The sequence below is a fragment of the Arachis stenosperma genome, chromosome 3 (genome assembly GCF_014773155.1).
Source record: "Arachis stenosperma cultivar V10309 chromosome 3, arast.V10309.gnm1.PFL2, whole genome shotgun sequence".
NCBI classification, from domain to species: domain Eukaryota; kingdom Viridiplantae; phylum Streptophyta; class Magnoliopsida; order Fabales; family Fabaceae; genus Arachis; species Arachis stenosperma.
In genome coordinates this window covers 163,525,743-163,541,173 of record NC_080379.1, presented here as the reverse complement: position 1 = coordinate 163,541,173, position 15,431 = coordinate 163,525,743, and the positions used below count along the sequence as shown (strand labels likewise).

The window sequence follows — 15,431 nt, the reverse complement described above, 5'->3', positions numbered from 1 at the left end:
CTTTGCACAACTTTGCTTGCAACCGGTAGAGAGTAGTGCAACTATTGTCTTCTCTAGTAACAATGAGATCCCCTTTGGTAATCTTGCATTTTCCACTACCAAAGGAAGTGCAATACCCTTCTTGATCCAATGCCTTCACTGAAATGAGATTGAACCGCATATCTGGCGCATGCCTAACATTCTTCAACTGCAACTTGCATCCCATGTTAGTTTCAAGCCACATATCACCCATACCAATGATATCACACACTCCTTTATCTCCCAATTTGATCTTGCCAAAATTTTCAGCAGTATAGGAAGTGAAAAATTCACGCTTCGGAGTGACATGACATGAGGCACCAGAGTCCATAATCCAAGTGGAATCATCACAAACAAGATTCACATAATTTTCATCATATGTGATAAGAACATCTTCATAAACAATAGCAGCAGTTTCTTTATCACTATCTTTACCTTTGTCTTCGTTTCTTCCCCTTAATTGTTCTCTTTTCAAGAACCTACAATACCTCTTGATATGCCCCGGCTTGCCACAATGGTGACAAATGAACTCCTTTCTTGGCTTGTACTTTCCTCTTGACTTGCTTCGACTCTCTGACCTGTCAGAACTGTGAGGTTTTCTACTTTGACTTCTCCCCTGTGACTCTGAAACAAGTGCTTCTGACTGGGAGGAGGCGTTAGTCAAACCTCGCTCTCTTCTTCTGCCTTCTTCATTCAACATGCTCTCTTTAACCATTGCTAACGTCAACTTTCTTTTTGGAGCTGAGTTAGTCAGTGTCACAACCAGAACTTTCCAACTATCAGGTAAAGAGCTCAACAACAACAAGGCTTGCAACTCATCATTCAAAGTGATTTCATTATTTGTCAGTTGGTTCAGTGTCTCCTGAAAAATGTTCAAGTACTCCGGCATTGATTTACCTTCAACATACTTCATATTGACAAGCTTCCTAATTAAGAATGCTTTGTTTTGCACATTCTTTCTCTCATATAACTCCTTCAATTTCTTCCACATCTTCTCGGCATTCGTTTCGGTGTCAACATGTGGATACACGCTAAGATCAAGCCATTGCCTAATCAAAGTAACTGCCTTCCGATTCAGCTTCTTCCATTCAGCATCGGATTTAGTACCTTTGGATTTATCTCCCTCCACAGGATCATACAAGTCCTTGCTATACAACATATCTTCCATGAAGGTCTTCCAAATTGAATAATTTTGGGAATTCAATTTAACCATATTCGGTCCATGAGTATTTTCCTCCATTTAATCAGCACAGAGATAACCAACCAAAGCTCTGATACCACTTTGTTGGGAAAAACTCAACACAGATTTTAAAACAAGAACCTGTCTAACAGCGGAAGTACCAAAAATAATTTTTCCACAACCTGTGCAATTAAATGGGCAACAACAAAGATACTCCAAACAGCAAATATAATGACAGAAATTAAATAATCAGACACCAAAATTTTAACGTGGGAAAACCCCCAAAAGAGGGACAAAAAACCCACGGAACCTAGTCCAGAAAAATCTTCCACTATCAGAATAATGGGTACACAAACAGTCTTCCTAGTAACACTAGGGCATCTCAACAATCAACAAAATACATCATTAAAATTGATGGAATCAACATAAACCCTCCACAAAAGTGGGTATCTCAAATCAGGCAAAAGAGAAGGCAATACAACTAGCAAGTTATATCCTAATGTTCATCTCTACACCAGAAATAACATACTAAAATTTCATAAGAAATAGAGCAAGTTTACCAAGTCAATGTGATCAAGGTTGACATGCTATTTTCCCCCAAATTTTCTCTTCTCCTACGCCGCTGCGTCTTGCTTTCTTTCTTTCAAATTGAAAGAAGCCTTTTGTCTCTCACTTCCTCGTGGCTATATGCCACTTCTTGTTTTTTTTTAAAGCTTGTGGGCCCCACTTGGTTGGGGACCCACTAACAAATAGTATTATAACAACACCATCGTGTAATAACAAATGAACCGAAAACTGTGCATTCTATAAATTTAGAAATTTCTCCATTCTATCCAAATTCAAATTCATAAACAACACGAATTTTAGCGAAGAAAAATAAAATTATTCATTATCACTTTATTCAATTGTATTAGATTCCATTTAATTTTAAAATTGTTGAAGAATAAGAATAGATAAAATTAAGAACGATCCAAACATCGTTCACTTGATTCGATTCAGAAGAATAATCTAAGTCACCCTTATTCAATTAATTTAAACTTAAATCATTCATTGTTTTAAAATACGCAAAACCTAAACGATATTAATTACATTGTTCAATTTCAAAAAAAATAATAAATACAAATCAAAAATTTGAAGAGAGAAAATAAAATTCGAAGAAAATACAACAAAACTAAAGAAAATAACGAAAATCTAAAAAAAAAGACAATAATTAGACGAAAACACAGAAAAAAAAGATTTTAAATCACTTAATTGAACTTATTAGTGAAATCAATTGAATGAAAAGCATTTCTGATAAACAATTGTAAATTGTTATAATTTTTTTCTTATAAGTGAGAGTTTGTAATTTTTTACAGTCATAATATTCTTAAAATTTACTTCCACGTGTTAATCTTGCAAGGGATTGCCCTTGCCATCGACGGCATCGTGATGGCTATGAAATCTCTGGCTACAGGCTACATTGGCCGCAGTGGTCATGCTAATTTTCATGCTTTCAGCGAGATGCTTTCTTCAACATTTGCCAAAATTTGTAACATGGTCGAAGTATCTTTACCTCAATTAGTACACATACCCGCTCTTGATAGGGCCTCAGTATAAATCTAGTGAGACATATCCATGTTCTAACAATAATGGTGAGTGTTCAGTTGTAGAATTTTTTAAATTTATTTTTTATTTATTTATTTATTCGCTATATACTATATTATTTTCAAAAAATATGAACTAACTATTGAAATTTTTACATATTTTTCATTAAAACTCTATACAATTTTTTTTGTTTTAGTTATATATCTACTTAAATAAGTATCTGAAATTTAAATATTTTATTGTACATATAACGATCTATTCTGCAATGGATTAGTGATGACCTACCGAGTTGGAAATAACATGAGAAATAATAATAATAAGAAAAGAAACCTCCCTCTCATAAATCCCATTAGTCATCTTCTTCTACGATTAGCACAGCATTTTGGACCTTGACGAAGCTCAAGTTTCTGCCACAAACAAAGCATCTGCCTAGGATCTTGGTAATGTGCAACCACGTAGCCATCCTTGCAACCCACATTATAGACTCTGCTTTCTTTCTCGTACCGAACTTCTAGCCCTCCCTTCTTCATCTCTGATATCCATATTCCCATTGCCACGTCTTCTAATTTGAACATCTGTTTCCCGCATATAATATAAATGTTTATATTCATAACACACTTTATGTTATAATTATTATTATTATGGATTACCTTTAATTGGCCTTGCGTGTATTTCTTGTACACCATGCTTGCTATGTCATGTGAGACCACATACCCCGGACCGTGTGCCCATGGAGGATATGTTTCTTCACTCCATTCCTTAAAAACAAACTTGTTAGTGTAAAACACCGTCACAACATTCTTAATGAAGAGCAGTTTTGTATGTCTCTACCTCCCGGCTGATGTACCATTTACTATCAGCACTTCGATGAGGTCGAGAATCTGAATTGATGAGTCCATACAGCAAGCCATGATCCACATTGATCCGATACAAATTGTCCAGAACTTGATCCACACGAACAAATGAATCATCGTCTGTCTTCATCACAAACCTTGCTGAAACAATCTCTGTCTGTCAAAGACAAGAGCCTGATTGTAAGGCACAGACAGGAATGAAGGAATATCCAAGTTGAAGGAAAGAACAAAACATTACCCCAAAAATGCAGATTGCTAAAGTTTTCCATGAGATGATGCTATAGTAGTCAACAAATGGCATTAGCTGAATGTCACCATAGGTTTGTGATTCTTTCCACAATTCTTCATTTACAATTTGGTTCTTATGCTGTATAAAAGGCATATTATATGTATGTTAGATACATTAATTTTTTGAAACAGAAGGAGAAGTATATTAGTAGTAGTGCCTACCAAACCAACGAAGAAGCGCACAGCCGCGGTTTGATTGGTTCGAATTGCATTGTACTGCATCCATGTTCTTCTAACAGCCATCCTACGCTCAAAATTGTTAGCTGTAGAGAAAACACCAATGAAGAGATCCAATGGGGTATTGGCAGATATAGGAGTAGATTTCAGTGATTCTATATCAGCAATATGCTCTGAATCCTCTGATGTAGGAAGACCACTGGCAAGGACAGAAATTAACTCAACATCTCCTGAGATTCTCATCTCACTCACAAGCCATGGCTCCAAAGTCTGAAACTATGTTAGTCAATCATACAAGGCTTCAATGCTTAATTTGAGAATAAGGTAAGAGTCAAAGGAAGTACTTGGCGAAAAGCGAATGAAGTTATGTGTTTTCCATCAACAGTCATTTGGATTCCCTCTGATCCAACTCTAATAGTTGCAACAAATGGATCGCCTTGCTTAAAAGGAAAATATTTTCTGTTTTTCAATTGTTCCTCTTTTGGTGCTGAAAGTTTCCTAGAAGTGTGGGACTGCATGCCATTGCCCTCCATGTTCTTTCCCACAATCTTATTGCACTGCTCCAACTCATCAACTGACAAAACAAAGAGTAATAATGATTAATGAAACAAGTTCTTCATTATTTCGACAAGGCTGTGTTTGGTAAGTGTTTTAGGACATAAAAAACAAAGACATCAAGGCAATAACAAGATTAAGATAGAAAACTTGTGTCTAAGTCTCAGAAATTTAGAAATTTGTTTGTGCTCTTCAATCAGACGTGTTTTTCTGAGATAATAACCAAACCAGTAGTAGTCATTCATTGGGGGATCAAACTTCCAATAATCAATAACATAATCACGAGGAAGTGTTTAATTAAATTATAATTAATTCATAGTGATGTTGAAACAGATAACAAGAATATAGCATTTTTTCCTCACCTTTTTTAGCATTTTCAGGAGCAGGAGAAGGGCAACGCTCCTCTGCACCCCAATCTTGATCTTTTGTCCAAGTATTCTGAACAATCACAGGATCTTGGGTGATCTTATCGCCATGGAGCCTAACATTGTAATGCAAAACAATTGGAGGATCAGGTTCTCCGGCAAGGGGTTCTCCAGTCAAGTCGATCCGAAAATCGCCTAGTAGCCCTTTGGGAACACCAATAACAGATATGGAAGAACCTTGTGTGAGGCCACATGGAAACCTCAGCTTGTAACTACCACTACCAAGTTCTGTGGAATTCATATTGTTAAGAAAATAAGGACATTGTTTCTCCTTCAATCTTAAACTCTCATTCCTATAACCTTCCCTTTGTTCTTCTATTAAGCAAACAAGACTATTCCATGCACCTCTAGCTTCTTTAACAGCTTCCACAGCATTAGGCAATCCCTTAGTATGATCAAGCAAGTGTTTTAACTTGTTCCATGTCTGCATAGTTTGTTGCTCTTGTTTGGTGAAATTCTTCATGGAAAAGAGGCTAGATACTACAATGTCTGAAGGAACAACTTGAGAATCATTGTTTGGACTCTGAACAGGTGAAACCATAGGATCAATCCACTTTATAGGATCAGTTTTGTTGTTCAAAGAAACAGGAACTAGAGTGAGATATGTTGTCCTGTTAGGATATTTCATGAAACTGTATCTAAGGAGCAGAACCATGAACAACATGAACAATGATGCTATCACAATCCTGCCATACCACTTCTTCATTTTTTTTTAATGATCCTATGAACAATGAAGTTGCTGAAGTGAAATATCCTATGCTTTAACAGTATGCTAGAACTAGAAACTAATAAGGAATAAAATTAATTGGTAAAAAATACAAAATAGTAAAATATCACTCCACCAAATATTAGTGAACTTTGAGATATCCACCATAATAGTTACTAGGAAAGAATATAATATAATATTTCCATGCTGGAGCTGACCTGTATATAGAGAATAACAGAAAATAGGTCATTAAAAAGCCGGCATTCATATATATGCATAAAATAACTCAATTACAAACGGCAACGGAAACAAACAAATAAACAAAATGATATAAGATGATTATTAGGGGTAAGTAAAATCATTCTCTAGCAGTAAATGGTTTCTTAGTAACAAAATATTCAAACGAACAACAAATAATAAGATTAACAAAAGAGGTTAGCTATATTAGCTAGCAGTCAAAGGGTCCCTGTAAAACGCCATTTGGTCAACATAGCTAAACAGATATCATATATACATCAGAATTTATTATTTTTTGATATCAGTTAGTAATTAGTATTTAAAAGTTACTAAACTAAAAAAAATAAGTTGATGGATAAGTAAGGTCAAAAATAATAAATTCTGATTACCGGTAATATTTTTTTAATTTATGGTTTATTCAACATTAATAATAATCACCGATACCTATATTGAACTCTAAGCATTCCTATCTTACACTTAAATGACGATGCAGGATGAATCATAAACATAATTTCAGGATTAATTATAAAACCATATATATAAGGAATTACTGAAAAGTTGCAAAGATCATAAAAACGTAGAATAATAATTCTCACGTATCTTATCATTTATAAAAGAACACGGAAGGAGAACATAAAAAGCAGCAGCAGCAGGAGGCAAGAAGAGCATATAAAAGCAGGGAGGGGAAGAGAGAGCGCGCAAAGTGGAAGAGTAAGAAGTAATTAATATAATAATCATGAAGAAGTGCTTAATTACCTGGTGATGGGATTTTCTCGAGAAAATGTATGTAAGGAGGAAACAAGTGCTGATCAGTGTTGGTTTTCATAGGCTTCGAGGCTTTCAAGTTTCAATTCAAAGCAGTTCCACGCGGAATAAAGAAAAAACAGCAGCCAAAAGAAAAGTAAACAACGTAACTTTAATATAATCTATTCATAAACTATTTTTTTAAAAAACAAAGAAGAAGAAGAAAGTCGGACATTGAGCTTTTTGGTTCGTTGAGAACATAACATGTGTGACTGTGTAAGAGGATAGCTTAATTGCTTTGAAATTTGAAGTTTGAATGGTGCTACAGCGTGAAAAGAAAACTCATATGTGAAGCCTTATAGTCTAAGTCAACTAATAGTATTGTAATTTTACTATTATTTTTTAATTTAAATTTAAAAATTAATAAAAAATTATTTTAGAAAATATTGTTGAGTTGACATGTGGCGGCACCTGAAAGGACTGCCACAAACAACGAACAAAGAACGGAATTCCGGCCTAACTTTTTCTTGTTGACCTTGTTGCCTTTTCTACGCCATTCCTTAAGATAATCAACTTATCATACTAGTTCTTTGTCAAGTAATATAACTCCTCTCATGAGAGCATTAAGATTCTACATAGATGAAAATTTTTATGAAGCAACGTAGTAGTGGAGTTTCTTCTTCATTTTGGATTATTAGTAATTGTATGTTTTTTCTTTTTTGTATGAGACTACTACTTTACAACTTTATATGTAAAAATTGTTTTATTTTACAAAGTTTCACTTTAAATGATATCAAGTTTTGTTAAGAAAACGATTTTATATTACAGAAATACGAGAAGGTCGATATTTTTTTATCAATAATTGACAATATTTAATTTTTATATTTAAAATTGATGAAAAATAAGAATTTTTATTGGTCGTGTAGGTCGTAATATTATTCTATATATAATATTATCATCTTAAAACTTTTAAATTTTAAAAGAATCTTCTCTAAAATTAACACTTCGATAAAAGAAAAAGGGGGTGGAGGGAGGGAGAGGGATGATTTATATATATTTACAATTAACTTTATTTTTTGAGATAATTGTTATAAGAATCGATCAGAGTTTATAATTAAGTAAAGCATAATAATTAGACGATGAACTGTAAACTCTTATAAAAATGATTATGTAATGACAAATTATTCAGCTTTGTTATTTAATAGTAATAATAATTAAGAAATTTGAGGGAAAAGTCTTTAATTTGCTCCGCCATAATTAAAAGAGAGTTTTAATTTTTCAGAATCAGTGACTTGGTCATGCCGTCCATTATTATTATTCATACATTCTATTGGCTTTCCTACGAAGCAAATTAAAAGCGTAGTGGTTTAATGATTTTGTTGGTGGAAATTAAAGGAGAGATAGAAAGAGTTTTATGGTGGTCACATGAAGTATATATCAAGGTATCAACCTCCAATAACCAAAAGCCTTTCTCAGTAGCTTTTTCATCTTTTCATGTATTGGTTTTGCAATTTTCTGTTTCGGTAGTTAGGAAGCGCAAATCGTGATTGCCTGTTTTCATCACCTATATATGCATAAGAAAACATATGTTAATTACTGCTTTATCATTAACAGTCAGCAATTAAAATTGCAACAAAAAGGTTAAATTAATAATTACTTATTATAATTTTATTACCTGCTAACTGTTCATAGTGCAGACTGCAGAGAAATATAGCTAATAATTTCATCGTCAATATGATACTAGCATAATGGTATTCTGTGTCCATTTAAATTTGTATGAAGGGAACAAAAGTTCATTTCCTAAAAGTTGATGCACTATGTCGAGTAAATGGTCATAGTGTTTCATAAAATTTGAGAAATTATTTTGACTATTTACTTTCATTATGTCGCAAATTTTTACGTTAAGAACCCAAAAATTAAAACTGATATTAAATTTATGTTGACATTGTTTTTGGTATTAAATTCATGTTGACTTTATTCCTAGGAATAGACTTTTTTTTTTGTCACGGGTCAAGGCTGACAGAGCAGAGCAGCCCGGAAAAGCAACATGTGACCCACCCGACCCGATACCTAATCATCGAATCACACTTCCTCGGTTCCTCCTCCTCTGACCCAGGTATCATTCGCCACCGCGTCGCCTTCAACGGTTGCTGTGATACCTAGCTCCAATGGCCTTAGCAATTGGATGAAACAATACGCTGCCGACGACCGTTACGCAATACTCCTGATTTTTTTTTTTCCAGAATAAAGATCCAATCCGATTATTGTCCATTTTTACAAAGGACAAAGTGATCATTGTCCAAAAAAAATGACACTTTGACTCTCAACTTTTTTATTTTGGGACAATAGTCTTTCTGTTAAAATTTTCATTAAATAATAATAAAAATTAGTTTTTAAAAAAGTTTTATTTGTATTTTGTGGGGGTTTTAAACCCCCCACAAAATTTTTTTCAATAATATAACCAATTACTACCACTACTACCATTATCTTTTTTTCATTCTCATTATTATCACTTCTACTTCTATTATTTTTATTGTATAATCATATTTTATCATCATCATTATCTCCTCTAATGTCATCATCACCAATAGTAATATTATCAACATTAAAATTCTTTTCTTTCATTTTTTTATTCTATGTTATTTTTTTTTTTAAAAGGTATTATACTATAATTACTTTTTTTTATAGTATCATTTTATCAATGGTTTTTCTTCACTTAACCACTATTGATGAAAGAATTTTTTAAAAATAAAGTTATTAATAGTTTGTGGAGGTTTAAAATTCTCACAAAATACAAATAAAATTCTCTTAAAACTAATTTTTATTATTATTTAATAAATTTTTTAACAGAGAGATTGTATTGTCCAAAAATAAAAAAGTTGAGAGTCGAAGTGTTCCTTTTTTAGGACAAAATCACTTTGTCTTTCATAAAAATGGATGAGGACCGGATTCGAATTGGATGTTTACTTTTTTTTTCAGTAATTCCTGATATTGAAAAGAAGTAGCAGGTTTTCAAAAAAAAAAAAAAGAAGATAGCAAGAATAATACAGACCCTTCTGAAAAAAGATTATATTACAATATATACTCTCTGTGGATTCGTTGAAGCATTTGTTTTCTTGGTCAGAGTCGAAGAATTTATTGTCGTCATTGCCCAGTACATGGACAAGGCCTAAGCCCATAAAACAAACCCCATAAAACCCCCAACAAACATGCACCCAATGAAACCAGAGCCTAAGAGGAAAAGAGAGTTGAAAGATTAAAAAATGGTCCGGGAGACTTATTAATTATAAAATATGGGCTGCAGTTTGGGAGGTTTTTATATTATTGATTTTGGACTCAATATCCAATGATGGATTAAGTCCAAATCAGGTGGCTGTTATGGGATGAATCCTTCCAGGAGTAAACCCAGTAGCCTCCTTTGTAGCCTCTTTAATGCTCTCTAGGCTGTAAATAAAATCCACTCCAACATCTGCTTCAATCCCTGATATTCCAAATTTAATCAATCAGGCATTCTCCATCTAATTTTTACCTAGCTTTCAATAGGTAGTATTCAATTTACCAAAGATGAAATAAAATTAACAGTGAATTCATTTAAATACGTATATTTTGTGTCTTTTATTTAGTGGAAAGGTTTGGTGGACTTGCGTTCTAGCAAGTCAATTTGAGAAGGACCTTTGAATCTTCTATTCATGTGTATGTGGCATATAGCAAACGGTTGAAGCAAAACATCGCTTTGTTTGGACGGATCATGTTGTACGTTAAGGAAAAGTATGAGAAGACAATAATTTTATTGTACAATACATATAATAAGGATTTAATTGAAATTAAAATTAAATTATGGTACAAGTATTAATTATAAAGATTTGATAATTTAAATTTTTTGAAAAATTAGGATTCAGTTATATGAAACCCAAAACTATAAACATCTCTCTCTCTGAAGGACAAGGACAGACCAAAAACGCAGCCTCTCCTGCCGACGGTGATAACGCATCTTCTCCCTGGCTCGTGTTTTGTCATCAGAAGTCCGCACTGGCGGTCTCCCAGCAGCGCATTCTAGTCGTCCGGCGCGTTTTGACGGCACCGCATCAAGTCCACCTGCGAGAAACCCCAGTGCAAGCAGCAGCTAAGCTCTGTGCCGCTGCAACACCGCCTCTGCTACTCCTCTCTTTTCATTCTTCCCTTCACCAAGCAGGTTTCATGCTTCTTCCTTCCCGTGTTTTTTCATTTATTTATGTTAACTAATTTTTAATTCTGCTTTTAGTGTTTAGATTAGACTTAGATTAATGGATTGATACTTTTTGGATTCCAAAATGTTTGATGGCTGATTTTTCTGGATTGATTGCTTCTTAAATTGAGTGGAAAATCCCTGTTTACATATTATGCACACCATATGCTCGATGAAATGCCTGAGTGAAACTTTTTATTTAATTCCTATGTTTGGCCAGTATTTGTCTTAAATTTTGTTATCTTTAGGCATTCCGTCGCAGCCGACTTGCGTCTTCCTTGCGACGTCGGCATTCGCAAGTTAGAGGGATTATAAGTGGAGTAAGGCTTGAGATGTCTATCACGCCTCAGAAGAGCATAAATGGAGTTGAATTTCATTCAACCGCTATGTGGTGTTCTATTGGCCGTCAATAACTAAAATTCATCAAATTCACATAACAATGATCCCAACCATTGCGTGGAAGAGGGTGAGGAATCCAACAAGGTAAGCAATTTATGTGGAGGCATGCATAGCGAATGGTTATTTGTTTATGATTTTTATTCATTCCACTTAGTGAAAGTAGAGGGCTCTTTTTTATGTTAAATGCTTCAGTAGATGCAACAGAAGCACTCCGCATGCAACCACTTCTATGGTTTTATTAAATTCTTTTTATGATTATATGGACGAAGAATTCGCATGTGATAATTTAATGTCATGTATATTTGATATGTGCAGAATTTGCGAGTGATAATGATTCCAAAGCTCCACTAGAACCGTTTTAGTGAAGTATATAATATAAAATATAGCTAATGGAGATGTGGTTATTTAGACTCTTTGTAAAATAATTGTTAAATATTCAAGAGATATGAATTCATGGTTGACTAAATATTTATCCTGCATATTTAGATTAACTATATTTATATGATGAATAAACTAGATAGAGAATAAATTAAATGTCGCTCTGGTACATGATTAAATTAATCCGACCTTGCACGATTATTTAGTACATTACTATGCAAGTAGTTAATTGTTGTCATCTTTTTGTGTTGTTTAGCAGATGGTTCCTCTGGAGGCCTCTCAAAATATGGAATTTGGTGCTCAGATTTGCCGGCATGAGCGCCAACAAGCTGGTAGCTGCATGTCTTTGTTAAGCTCATTTAGCAGCAGTTAGAATCTGTTGGAAATGGTTTCGAGTACCTTTAATATTTTTCTTCATGGATATAGGATTTCAATAGTTATTCATTTGTCAACAATTGTAGATGAAGATGATATTTTTCAAAGACGCAAATGCCAAGTGTGATGCTTTTGTTGTTAGCAACAGGTGGCTTTATTCTCTAAAGATATAGGTATCCGGTGTATTCGTAATTGTTGCAAGAAACTAGACTTGATTAATTTCAATGAACCAATTTAATCTAGATAAGTTCCGATATTTTGTTGTATAAGGAGCTTGATTAATTTCATTCGGTGTGCAGCTAGTTGCTTTAGATAATAGTTACATATTTATCTTTACTTAGATGTGTTGGATGTTCATTTATATATGAAATCGGATGTTTACTGTAACTATATACGTGGATGGTTATTTTTGGGTATTCAACCCTTGTAAACTGTAGCAAGTACTCAAAACAAATTATAGTATATTGGTTCAAGAACAGTAATAATAAAATCAACACTTATTAGATTCAAGTAATGTCAGCTTGAAATACAAAAGAGATATCTCTGTACTAAGAAATAGTATACTGGATGTTCGGTTCACCATGTATCTAGATAGTTACTTTCATAAGAAAAATAGATGGTCATTTTCGACTCACTTGTCTGTGTCATGCTTGAATTCTTTTACACCAACAAATTCACATAAGTTCTAAAAAAAAAAGGGATCCACCACAAAAATGTCATCCCAATGTGTCATAAATAAATTCCAAAGACTCTAACTAGTAAATAAGGTAAATATTCAAATCTTATCAAGTACGTTATCTTAAGTATGCTAAGTTTTTCTTCCTTTAAACTTTCTCCCTTTTGGCAATCTTTCTGTAAGTTATTTCAACGTCCTCGTGCTCGAAGTCGTGAATGGTGATCTCACTTCCCTTTTACCCATCTGATTTATAGCTTGGACTGTAGGAGAATGTATGATTGAATTGCCGTAAATAAATACTCACTCAATAGGTTCTCTACAATCCAAGTGAATATTCTTTTCAATTTATAATCAAGTAAGAAAAATTAAAACAACATGAGACATAAAAATTGTATTCATTCCAACTGCTAATAAAAAAAATAGCAGCCCCATGTAGGGAAAGAAAATATTCAGCAAGAATTTAACTAGATTTAGAGACCAAATTAACCAATTATAAACACAACAATGAGCAAGGTAAATAAGAATCACACAGCACAACATGTTATCACCAAACAACAATGGCTAGAGCAAAAAATAACCACCACAAAATAAATTAAAATAACCTGCTTTTCAGCACCATATATACACTAGTTTACGTAGAGAATAGAGACTCTTTTAGCATTACCTTTTAAAAAGGTGCTGTCACTACAATCAAATCAAAATAGCAATCCCATTATGAAAAATGACCATCCAATTGCGTGAAAAACTAACCATCCGACATGTAATTAATCTCATCATGTGTAAATCGAGTTAGTAGCAAATACAAAAAAAAAGTATACATCTAATACCAATGCAACAACGATATATGCAAGTACTTATTCATTAAGGGAAAAGAAATAAAATAAAATTCTCTCGTTTCTAACACTCGACTCTCATTCTACCCTCAATTCCAACAACAATCCAAGATGCTCTCAAAATCAATTCCAAGAGTATTTAACAATAAAAAATGATCTTATAATATATATAGTGACATAAAAAATTCAAAGACAATCACTCATGAAGATCAAACCTCACAATTTTCCTTTTGTAACCATCTATAAATAAGATAAAAAACTAACTCATGAAGACATAACAGCAAATACGAAATCCAAGCATCCAATTCCCTATCAAAGCAACCATCCAAGTTCTACAAATGAAATTATTAACAACCCATGAGGAGCACAACCATCGATTACAAACACACCAAACATAACCACATATCATGCACGGTCTACTAAAACAAAATATCCCAATTTAATAAGTAATTTAATAACCTATTTGATCGTAGTTAGTATAATAAATTATTTGTTATTTTCAATAAAAAAATGAGAGATGAAACTAGCTAGACAATAGACAAAGCAAGTAAACAGAGACAAGGCAGTGAAAAATCATAGTTTTGCAACCTAACAATTAAACAACCATAAGGCAAGTATGGAAGTTGGTGGAATGAGTTAATCCGACTTCCCTTTCAGAGTGAAAGAAATTTACTTTATGTAAAGCTGCAGGTAAAATAAGCAACCACGGCTTGTTCACTATGGGTAATCAAGGATTTAATCAACAAAATTTATCTACATTCAAACATGAAAGAGCGATTACCAATTGAAACATGAACAACTAAACCCACTTACATGGGATGGTTAGGATTCTTCCAGAGATGATGTTCATTGTGTTTCCGGTGAACTGTTGACCATCAGACGACTGTTTTCCTGGGTCGGCTGCACCGCTGCTATGGAGAGGAAAGCGCCCGCGCGAGGAGAACTCTGCTACTGCTCAGTTTGTCGATAAGGGCTCCTTGATTGTGTTTCTGGTCAGCGGCGTCGCGCCCGGCGGCTCGGTTGCAAAGACGACCGGATGTTCAACAGAGAGAGGCCGCCGTCCTTGATGCCAACGATGAGGAGTATTGCGTTCAGGGGTGACCTTCCTCGGTTGCAACTTGAGAGGTTCTCAGGCTTCTGCGCCGTAACGGGTGTGTGCAAAGATTGGGAGGGTTTGGGTGCTGGGGGGACAGCGAAAAATAAGGGTTGAGTGATTTGGGAAAAAAGTGAAAATATGAAAAATTAGGTGGTGTGTTAACCTAAACAGCCATAATAGGATTAGGGTTATTAATGGGTTAATTCTCTCTATTAATATTAATCGGGTCTAATAAACGGCCCATTGTATACATTGTATACATATTTCATTGTCTCCCTAGCGGTGCTCGTACGTTAATCAAAACTCAACACATACACGTGTCGGCAAGTTGATGGAGATTGACGTGTAAGCCTCGTGCTTCCGTGTTCATACATGCATGCATGTAATCTTTATTAAATTTTGTCCCATTTCCCATGAATTAAATCAAAATGAAGGTATATGCATGCTCTTAGTTTACTTTAATTTGACACATTAAATCTTTATAGTAATACAAATGGGGAGCCAATTTGCTGACGTGGCGCTCATACATTAAGTCTGGGAGTTTATTTGCTTACGTGTCGTGACTAGAAATTTTTAGATTTATATTTATAAATTATAAATTATTATTTGCTTAAGTTATTATTTTCAAATTTTAAGTTTGGGTTGTTTTACATAGGTTGTTATTTTTTAAATTTTAAATTA

General features: G+C 33.9%; 1 protein-coding gene across 3 annotated transcripts; it reads right to left on the bottom strand.

Moving 5' to 3' along the window:
- Window positions 1–2,913: 2,913 nt before the first annotated feature.
- Window positions 2,914–7,057, bottom strand: LOC130969312 (beta-1,3-galactosyltransferase GALT1-like). 3 transcript variants are annotated; one of them, XM_057894978.1, is made up of 9 exons: window positions 6,781–7,054; window positions 5,924–6,005; window positions 5,019–5,604; window positions 4,446–4,675; window positions 4,087–4,371; window positions 3,875–4,003; window positions 3,614–3,793; window positions 3,433–3,540; window positions 2,914–3,357 (listed from the first exon to the last, which is right to left on the bottom strand). In XM_057894978.1, exons 3-9 carry the CDS (start codon window positions 5,542–5,544, stop codon window positions 3,136–3,138), a joined length of 1,680 nt encoding a protein of 559 aa, XP_057750961.1. In that variant the 5' UTR covers window positions 5,545–5,604; window positions 5,924–6,005; window positions 6,781–7,054; the 3' UTR covers window positions 2,914–3,135. The 3 variants fall into 3 exon arrangements, with proteins under 3 accessions (XP_057750961.1, XP_057750960.1, XP_057750962.1); XM_057894977.1 differs by having other exon boundaries at window positions 5,019–6,005; window positions 6,781–7,057; XM_057894979.1 differs by lacking the exon at window positions 5,924–6,005 and having other exon boundaries at window positions 6,781–7,053.
- Window positions 7,058–15,431: the final 8,374 nt, after the last annotated feature.